This window comes from Cicer arietinum, chromosome 3 (genome assembly GCF_000331145.2).
Source record: "Cicer arietinum cultivar CDC Frontier isolate Library 1 chromosome 3, Cicar.CDCFrontier_v2.0, whole genome shotgun sequence".
NCBI lineage: Eukaryota > Viridiplantae > Streptophyta > Magnoliopsida > Fabales > Fabaceae > Cicer > Cicer arietinum.
Genome location: NC_021162.2, coordinates 67276146 through 67286272, shown reverse-complemented (window position 1 = coordinate 67286272; position 10127 = coordinate 67276146). Strand labels below are relative to the sequence as shown.

Sequence of the window (10127 nt, the reverse complement as noted above, 5' to 3'; positions counted from 1 at the left end):
AAAGCGATGTTCTTTTTCATGTTCATTATTTTGTAGGCAGAGTCCACCAAAATTCTCATTACTTTCTGTATATATTTTGCCGTATCATTTGGTTGGATGTATTGTTTGTCATTGTATTTTTGTAGCTAATGTTGCTTCTAACCCTCTGGAAAAATCTGTAGGTTGGCCGAGATGACTTTAAGCTGAATGCCAAACTTCAGCTTTTTGCCCTTGTTGCAAAGCAACCGACCTTTCACCAGCTTCGATCAGTTGAGCAGCTGGGGTACATTACTGTGCTCATGCAGAGGTCTGTAGATCTGTAGCATCCCAAATATCCATATCCAGCATGAAAGAATTACATTTGTTTTTAACTTCGGTTTTGAACTTGTGTAGGAATGATTGTGGTGTACGTGGACTACAGTTTATCATTCAGTCCACAGTGAAGGTATTTATTTATCGATTTGGAATATGAGATAATTTATAATCTACAACCTTGTTGCTTAATCCTATTACTCACTTTTTAGGCTCCTGGAAGCATTGAACAGAGAGTCGAGGAATTTCTCATGATGTTTGAGACCAAACTTAATGAGATGACATTTGAAGAATTCAAGGTTTGATTGTTAGTTAGTTTTAATGACACTTTAGTTATTTGGTATATAAGCCAGAGCTACTCCTTGTGTTTTGTGTTTTGAATTAACTTCTCACTTGAAGCATGAGTCACAGATTATATGCATGATAAAAGATATGTACATCTTCACTTTATTTGCACGTTCATATGCTTAGAATTTAGGAATACGTACACATTATACCGTAAAAGGGACAAGAGTATTTGCACATCATTTAGTTCACTGATGTTTTACACTAATACAAGACTCTAAATTATAATCTAATATGGAAACTAACATGTATCATCAATATAATCCTAATTCTTATAAAATAAGGAAGCGGATCATAAATTGTTTGCAAACTAATCAAGAATAATCAAAGATGCTTTTAAGATAATATTGGGACATCATAAGATATTCTTCATATATTTTTATACTCCGCCTCAAGTTATAACTTCACTAAGGTTGAAAGCTCGTTACAAATACAGTTGTAGACTTCAGACTTGTGGGTCCACAATGATTCGTTGAGACGGTGGTGTCGGATGATAATCTAGGATTGTCGTAGAGCCATGTCTGCTTCTGGGATTTCTGTCATAATCATGAGGCCAACCTGCAACTGGGATTGCTGTGGGGGTAGGATGAGAGGATGAAAATCAAAGATAAAGAGAGAATTTGGGAGGGAAAGAATGACCAAAATTTAGACAGAATTATAGAGATGTCAATGTGGCTAGTGTTCCAGAGTTTAGGAGCTTGTCAATGGAATAATGACAAAGCAAGTCATGGAGGATGGTTCTGCTTTGATACCACATTGAAGTTACAGGATTTTAAATTAGGAAGCAGGAAAAAGAATGAATAAAATAGTTAGTTAAAACAAGCTGTGAAGCATTTCCTAATTTATTTAAGTGTATGCAAACATTAATAGAAGTGTTTGAGATAACCGAATTAGTTTTACAAACGTTTTCATAATCTGTGTTGGTAATTATGTTTTAAGTACCTGTTATCTGACTTCCGAACTGATTGTATGCAGAGTAACGTAAATGCTTTGATAGATATGAAATTAGAGAAGCACAAGAACTTGAGAGAAGAATCAGCATTTTTCTGGCGAGAGATTAATGATGGTACTTTGAGGTTTGATAGGAGAGACTTTGAGGTATGACTACAAATATGTAATTCATATTTTCAGGTCTCCTTCTGTGTTCTCCCCCTTCCCCAGGTTATTGCTATATCTGTTTGTGTAGGCGGGTGGGATGATTTGGCTTGAAATAAATGCTGAAACTCAATAAATGAATTAATAATGGGTTTTTAGCTATAGCATATACTTGAGAAGGATTAGTGATTTTATTGTGTGGTTTTGAAACAGATTGAAGAATTAAGGAAGCTCACTCTTCAAGAATTAGTAGATTTCTTCAATGAATATGTCAAAGTTGGTGCTCCTCGAAAGAAGACTTTAAGTGTACGAGTTCATGGAAACCTCCATTCTTCTGAATACAAAGCAGAAGCTTCAGAACCACACTTAGCTAGAATAGATGATATTTTCACTTTTAGAAAATCACAGTCTCTTTATGGTTCATTTAAAGGTCTTACTGGGCAGATGAAATTGTAGCCAGTGGATTCTGTAGGTTTATAAACTTCTTCACCTTATAGAAACAGTTGAATGAAAGAACACCTGTAATATCAGACAGATTGAATGAAACGTTCCCTTTCAAGTTTACTGAAATGATAAGTGCCATTTATTCGGATTTGATTGATTAGTGAGGTAATTTATGAGCATAAAATATGAATATCAGTCCTGCCACCTCTATGATGAGGGTCGGAGCATAATGTCCACTGCAAAAAAAATAAATCATAAAAAAAGAATTACAGAATCACCAATGTGATTGCACTCTCAATGCTACCAAAAGTAGACGCCAGATGATAACAGCCACAAGTGGAGCTAGTAACTGAAAGTGTACCATAGGTTCATTATACTAACCAATTATGTGCAACAAGTTACAGAATCACTAAATCATAGAATGAGTGTCAAATTTTGTAGACCAATTGTGTCTTCATAATGTGTTTGGTTCACTGCCAAAGATAAATTTTGGTGACTATGGAGGACAAGAAATGACAACAATGATGAGTGCGTTTGGTGTCAGGAACGAAGAACAAGCCAAAGCCACCAGTTAAGATAAGAAAAATCATGGGAGCAAATGTGTAGAATTTCTCACAGGAAATTGCAGGGAACAAAATGTTGATCATTCGAAGTTTATGGTTATGACTGTAATAGTACAACCATGAAATTTTATCCTCCCTACTCACTCGAAGTCAACATTTTTTTAGACTTTTGTATTTTATCTTCTGCCTCTATTGTCATAAACCATGGTGAACTATTATTCCCAAGTTGTCTAAGGTTAATCAGGATTGATAAATTTTATGTTAATCTTTTCATGTTTCATGCATCTATACAAATTGATACAATTGAAGAACCTTTTCCTTTTGCAAACAAAAAAGGCTCCATGAAGCTCGTAACAATCAGAGGATATTAGCCACCACCATTAGTCTCCATTCCTTCAGTAAGAAAGAATATTAACAAAAGCTATATAGCCAGTTAAATTACCTTAAATTCAACAAATGGTAAATGCTACGGTTCATGGTTGGTTATTTTAAAAAACCAAACCATATTCATTTTAAAATCAATATATGAATTTAGATTTTTAACCAAATCCATTATTTGGTGTAAAATTGGTTATAAAATCAATTGTAAAATTGGTTATAAAATCAATTGTAAAATTGGTTATGGTTAAATAATCGGTTTATAATTAAGCAATCGATTTTGAAAATTTTAATTTTAAAATCGGTTAAAATTTTATTATTTTAAAAAAATATATTTATTCATAGTTTAAAAATCGGTTATTTAAAAAAAATCGATTTTTTCGATAAATTTTTTTATAAATTATTCTCACCAAATTTGTCGAGAAAAAAATGTTTATTTTATTTTATTTTTTCTGATATTTTTTTCAAAAAAAATTTTAAATTTTTCAAGAAATAAAGTCTTAAAATTAACAAAATATTAGTAGTGAATAAAAATCGGATAAAAACCAAATTCAAATATAAAACATAAGTGGTTATCCAACCGATTTATAAATAAACCGGATTATAACCCTATGATTTTAATCAGATATTTAAAATGGATTTAGATCCAGTTATAAATTTGAATCTCATAACCAGATTTTTTGCACAACCCTAACTAAAACCCATATTTGCTCAAATGCCTTGTATCTACTAATTCAATGTTCCCTCCTACTCATCGGTCTCTTTGAAGAAAAAATTCCATGATTTAATTTTATGGATCTTTAGAAGGATTGAGTGGATTTGTTTTTAACAAATGTTTAGTTTTCATGGTTTTTAATAGGTATCGGATAACAAGGGTCAGAGTTATTTTAATTTAAAGAAGATAATTATGTTTTAGTTAATTTGTAATATGTTTATTTAACTTACAACTGAATTTAATAAATATCAACTCTCATACGACGTAAGTTTGTAATAAATAAAAAAATTTGACAATTGGACAATACAAACCAAAAATAAGAAGATAATTGAAATAATAACTTAAATAATTAATATAATATTAATTTAGAGATTTTAAAATATCTGTTTCTTATAAAAACTAGCAAATTGAATGTTCACTCATATTTTAATGAAGAATGAAATTAATAAAATTATTTAATTTAAAGGTACTATTGTAATTTTTCTCTAACTTCCAACTTCCCGTCTGTGCCCTAAACCTCCCTCTAAACCCTAAAGTCATTCTCATTGCTGCAACTGTGTAACACTTCCAATTCACTACAAGGTTAGTTCTTTTCAATCTACGACACTGTTCTGCTTTCGTTTCATATTCGCTCTAATTCATGTAAGCGCTACCAAATAACCTTAACTTGGTATCGTTTATTTATCTTCAGTTCCTGTAGTGGTTTCGTTTATCTTGTTTTTAAAACTTGTATTTTTTCTTCCATGTCCGCTAGGAACAAATAAGAAACTGTGTTTGTGAGTTTGAATTTCACTATGAATGAGTATTTAGTTCCCTTTCCCCCTTGTTTTTTTTTATGTGGCCATTTGCATGATTTTGTTCAATTTTCTGAACTACCCAATTGGTTTTTATATCATGTTACAATCTGCCTGATAATATGTTGTTATGGCACACTCACGCCCAAGCGTGCTCATGAGGTGTTTGATGAAAAGCCTAAGTTTGTGTTTGGTTCTGCAGTTACAAAAATTGATTTTGTATAATTGATTCTAGCTAAAATCAAGTTGAATGTAAAGTCATTTATTTTTTGGTACATTATTTATGTAAAAGTGAGGTGAACAATAAATTTAAGGTTAAAAATCAATTGTAAAGGGAAAATCTCCAAATTCTAGCTTCAAGTTAGAGTCAATTCTTGAGGCAAAATCAATAATATTCGAGCACATCCAAACATGACAAAATCACTTCTACACCTCTAGAATTAATTTTGCTTCATTCCAAAAGCAAAGCCAAACATACACTGCCAATTTATCATTTTCTCAACTTGTTTTAAATTATTGTTCAATGGGATGGTTAATTAATGAGATATCCGACTTGATTGCAATGTTGATCTCTCATATTCACTCCATTAGTTTAGCCACTGCTTGCTTATCTGATTTTATTTTGACATTAGTGCTAGATTTTGAGAAGCTTATCTGCTTGCTTAACTGCTCTCTTAGTTTTCCATTCGACATTATTTAGGTTTTATATATAAGACTGCAACTTTTTGGTCTAAAATGTTTTTATTTTCTCTTTAATATTGGTATAGATTGAATGGAGCTTCCTATGGTTAATGGTGATACAATGAAAGATGATGAAACTGAATATTTGAGTGAGGAAATATCACCATCTGAATCAGGATCAGATGAAGATGTGAAATTATCTGAACCATCTAAAAAAGCAGTAAATAACAGAGATGCTCTATTGGATAAACTCGGAGACATAAGTTGGCCAGAGAATGTTGAATGGAGACATAAACTCTCCATTGATATTGATCAAGAGCAGGAAGTAGACGTCAACGATGACTTGGCACGAGAGCTTGCATTTTACACTCAGGCATTGGAGGGAACTAGACAGGCCTTTGAGAAACTTCAGTCAATGGGTCTCCCTTTTCTACGACCTTCAGACTATTATGCCGAAATGGTGAAGGCAGATAGCCACATGGAGAAGGTGAAAGGTAGGCTATTAGATGAGAAGCGGAAGATGGAAGAGGCTGAGGAGAGAAGAAAAGCCAGGGAGGCCAAGAGATTGTCGAAAGAGATTCAGGCACAGAAAATGAAAGAAAGGGCCAAGCAGAAAAAGGAGGACATCGAATCTGTTAAGAAATGGAGGAAGCAGAGGCAACAGAGCGGGTTTGCTGACAACGGAAATGATGCGGGTAAGGTTTTGGACTTTGAGGATGGAAAAGTGTTCGAGAGGTCAAAGAAGAAAAGGCCTGGAGTGTCTCCCGGCGATCGGTCAGGAGGTAAGGCAAAGCAAGCCTTTGGAAAGGGAAAGAAGCAAATGAAAAGAGATTCCAAATTCGGTTTTGGAGGCAAGAAGGGATTGAAGAAGCAGAATACTGCTGACACCACTAATGATTTTGGTGGATTCAGTAAAAAGGGCGCTGATGCTGGAAATAAGAAGAGAAAGAGGTAAAATACTATACTCCTTTGATTTGTTTTATGAAGAAGGGATGCCATGGAATGCGCTATTGGTGTTGTCCTCTGAATTTTCATCAGCTCAGATAGTTCAATTTCATAATCGAACTTATTGTGACTTTATAAACTTTATCAACAATTATAAGTCCTTATGTATCTACTCCAATTTTGATGTTTTGTTAAATGATGCGCTATTGGTGTTTTGTTAAATGGTCTTTGCTGAGAAGAATTAATTTCTATTGTTTTTACCGGTAATTGAGTTTAATTGACATTGCTTAAAGTGACAATGCTTAAGTTTTGTAGTGCACATCTTTAAATATCCCCATCTCTTTTAGTACAGAAGTAACTCCTCCTCACTCAAATCAAACTCTACAAAATACATAAAAATAACATAAAGTTAAAGAAGATCAAAGAGATCCTCAAGAACAACAATACAGGAATCTGAAAAGTAAAAAAAGATCAACTGTCAATATTTATATATGACAGTAAAGCTTACCTTACCCCTACCTTTTGCTATTACTCCAGTTCTTCTTTCACTTGCTCCACTTCATCAATGGTTTTGCTTGTGTCTGAACACTCTCCCTCCTGCTGACATTTTCTAAGTAATTCAGGATAACCATCAATTTCCAATCGTTCGAGGGTGTCAAGGCGATGAATGTCATTGGGGAGAGACATTATATTAGGACAGTCTGTTATACATAGTGTTTTCAGACAATTCATAGTTGACAGCCATTGAGGAAGTGCCACAATATTGTTGCAGTTTGAAATTGACAAGTATTGTAATGTAATCAAGGACCCTTGAAGCCAAAGAGGCAAAGTCACCAACTGGGGTACAGAAACAATAGTTAGAACTTTCAACCTCATGATGGAATTTTGGTCCTCGTGTCCGTATGACAATTCCAATATGCCACAGTTGTCAACTAGCAAAGTGTCTAACGCAGGAAAGTGTTCAATATCAATTGGCAAAGACTTTAGATTCCTACAATTAGCAAAACACAATACTTTGAGAGCAGAGAATTCTATCCCAATAAACAACGATTCTAGATAGTTGCGATACTCGATTCTGAGAGTCTGAAGAGAACTCAACTTTGCAATCTCATCCTCAGGTAAAACACACTGCTTTGTTGTTATCTCCAAATGTTGGAGACTGGTCAATTTTCTCAAACCTTTAGGCTTTGTTTCAAGTTCAGTACATCCATTTAGTATCAACATTTCTAACATTTGAAGGTTGCAAATAGAATTAGGAAGTCTCTTCATCTTTTTATTATTCTCAAGACTGAAATATCTTAAATGTTTCAGCTTGTCAACGGACCTAGGCAAGGTCTGATGCGTAGAATCGCTTAAATCCCAAAATCGCAAGAGTTTACACCTTGAGGTGCTTGCGTTCAAGAAAAGCTTTACTGTATGAAAGAGTCTGTGTGAACTGTTGAAGATCTGCGTATACACCCAGCACCTGACAAGCTTCTTCACATGCCCGAGTAGCAAGCTTTGCTATCAGTTACTCCGCCAAGCTTATGAACTAGAAACGTTAATTTGGTTCAATTTACATCCAGATTTGATTATGAACCAAATTTTACCAACTCATGCCACAACATTGTGATGACACCCTGCAACAATCTAAAATCACCAATTGAGGCGTCACAAATTCAATGACAAATGTACTTTTGATCACAAAAATTTAAAAGCAATGTGATTTGAATGCAAAACCAAACATAGATTAATAGCAAGAACGAAGGTTGGACTCGATAAATGAACAAAGATTGGATTATGACTTATCTGTTTGAATCACATTTTATATAGACAATATGAGTCTTTTCTACTTATAATTTTTTAAATCAAAGTTGTACATTAGAGCAAAAATTCATCTAATTGTGATTCACTCATTTTTAGGAGTTATTTGAATTTTTTTACTCAAATTATTTAACTTATACATTAAATAGATTGTACTCCTAAGTAGATTCCATAAAGTGTTATTTCTTGTTATTCTATTTATACATTTAATCATAATCTTTTGTTTTGAAAATTAGAAAAGTCTATTTTGACTTTTTTTTATACGAAAAGTCTTTATACATTATAGCATATATATAATATGTTAAAAAAAAATTATTTTAACCCTTTCATGATGAAAAACTCTTCAGCTATGTAAATGGGGGATAAAAGCAATAGAGCATTAATGTTTGATTAAACAAATTTTACTTATACATATTGCTTATTTTATAATTTTTAAATCATCATCTCTAATAAGTCTTTAATTTATCCAATTCACCATCTCAAAAAAATTTCTTAAGATTATTTACTAGTTAGGAAAATTTAAATTATTTAATAAGGCTCCAAAAAATATATATTCAACAACATTAATACAGTTGATTAAATAAGGAAAATTTTCATCTTCAACAGAGGTGGTTAATAATTATAAGAAAACGAAAATAATGCATTTCCATGGTGTTGAAAATGGATAATTATAAGAAAACGAAAATAATGCATTTCCATGGTGTTGTCCTCTGAATTTTCATCAGCTCAGATAGTTCAATTTCGTAAACGAACTTATTGTGACTTTATAAACTTTATCAACAATTATAAGTCCTTATGTATCTACTCCAATTTTGATGTTTTGTTAAATGATGTGTTACTTTATGCTCTGGTCATTACTAACAGATATATGATGTAGTTCCTTTGAGTACACAAGACACTGTAACTTAGACATACCTGAAATGCTGATGTTTTTATTTGTTTTTCAATTGAGAGCTGTTTTTTTTTATACTTGTTGACGAAGAAAGAACATAACAAAATGTAAGTGTTCATTTACTTTTGGTGTTTTTTGTTTTCATTTCCTTTGATAAAACATTAGAGAAGAACCAATTTTGAAAACATTGTTATTCAAGCGTGCACGAAATCATCCGGCCACAGCAGCAAGAGTACAAGTTAAACATGAAAATTGTAAATGTTCATTTTTGTGGTGCCAAAAACTATGATTAACCTAATCCTACCATTTTATTTATTCAAAGTTGCATTACACCGTCTCAAAATATAAACAAAAATTGATTTTAAAAAAAAGATATATTTTATCTAAATTTTGAATCACAAATTTTTGTTGACTAATTATTACTTATATTGGTCAGAGAAGTATTAGAGGTTTGTTATGCATTAATTTCCTCTAAGCATGTAAGAATATAGAGTATAGTGAGTAATCTCAACAATTAATTAGTAAAAAACTATTAAGGGTTTATATTTTAACACATCATCGACTTGTTTTATTTAGTATATATATACATGTAGCGGTATTAACTGTTTAGAAATATCACGTAGGAGTTGTTACTTATGCACACATATACTAGAATACTAGACTAAATTTTAAGAAAGTATAGTTAGTACTAATTATGCCTATTTTTGTTTATTATAAGTTTTTTTTATTGGTTTTGGGTACCGATGGATTGAGTTTGATAGATCGAGTTCGACAATTTCTAATCGTCAATGTTAATTTTTGTGTATTTTTTACTCAAATACTGTTTAAACTCATTCGCTATATCAAATTATCCTTCAAGTTTTACACTCTCGGGTAGATGTGGATCTTTTATTCACCCTTAATATACACCTAAAAAAAAACATTTACAGATATTACCAAAGTTTTTGGGACCTATCACATGTGAAAGTTTTAATTTTTCACATAATCATTTTAGTTAGCATATTAATTATTTACCTTAAAGATGAATGTTAGTCTTTTTCACCATATCTCTTATAAACAATTGTACGATCAATGTCAAATATTTGATCAATTGTCAAGTTACATGTAAAACTTTAACAACGATGAAATAAAAATAATTCTTATATGCGTTAATCATTTCAAATAGTTCGTCTATGGTTCAA

General features: G+C 32.1%; 2 protein-coding genes across 6 annotated transcripts in view; both read left to right on the top strand.

Annotated features, from left to right (window-relative positions):
- The window catches only part of LOC101508744 (insulin-degrading enzyme-like 1, peroxisomal), a 16758-nt gene extending 14435 nt beyond the window's left edge, over positions 1-2323 (top strand). For 3 of the 4 annotated variants that reach the window (XM_073365809.1, XM_004493438.4, XM_004493439.4), the window contains 5 exons: positions 162-286; positions 373-424; positions 504-590; positions 1612-1734; positions 1945-2323. In XM_073365809.1, the coding sequence (XP_073221910.1) occupies positions 162-286; positions 373-424; positions 504-590; positions 1612-1734; positions 1945-2187 (630 nt within the window). In that variant the 3' untranslated portion in view covers positions 2188-2323. Of the gene's footprint in view, positions 1-161; positions 287-372; positions 425-503; positions 591-1611; positions 1798-1944 lie in introns of all 4 variants that reach the window. The other variant, XR_012162212.1, reaches the window with a different exon arrangement.
- A 1934-nt stretch (positions 2324-4257) lies between these two features.
- LOC101508432 (probable rRNA-processing protein EBP2 homolog) lies at positions 4258-6518 on the top strand. 2 transcript variants are annotated; one of them, XM_004493437.4, is made up of 2 exons: positions 4258-4413; positions 5393-6518. In XM_004493437.4, exon 2 carries the CDS (start codon positions 5398-5400, stop codon positions 6259-6261), a length of 864 nt encoding a protein of 287 aa, XP_004493494.1. In that variant the 5' UTR covers positions 4258-4413; positions 5393-5397; the 3' UTR covers positions 6262-6518. The 2 variants fall into 2 exon arrangements, with proteins under 2 accessions (XP_004493494.1, XP_027188769.1); XM_027332968.2 differs by lacking the exon at positions 4258-4413 and adding an exon at positions 4455-4473.
- The last annotated feature ends 3609 nt before the right edge of the window (positions 6519-10127 follow it).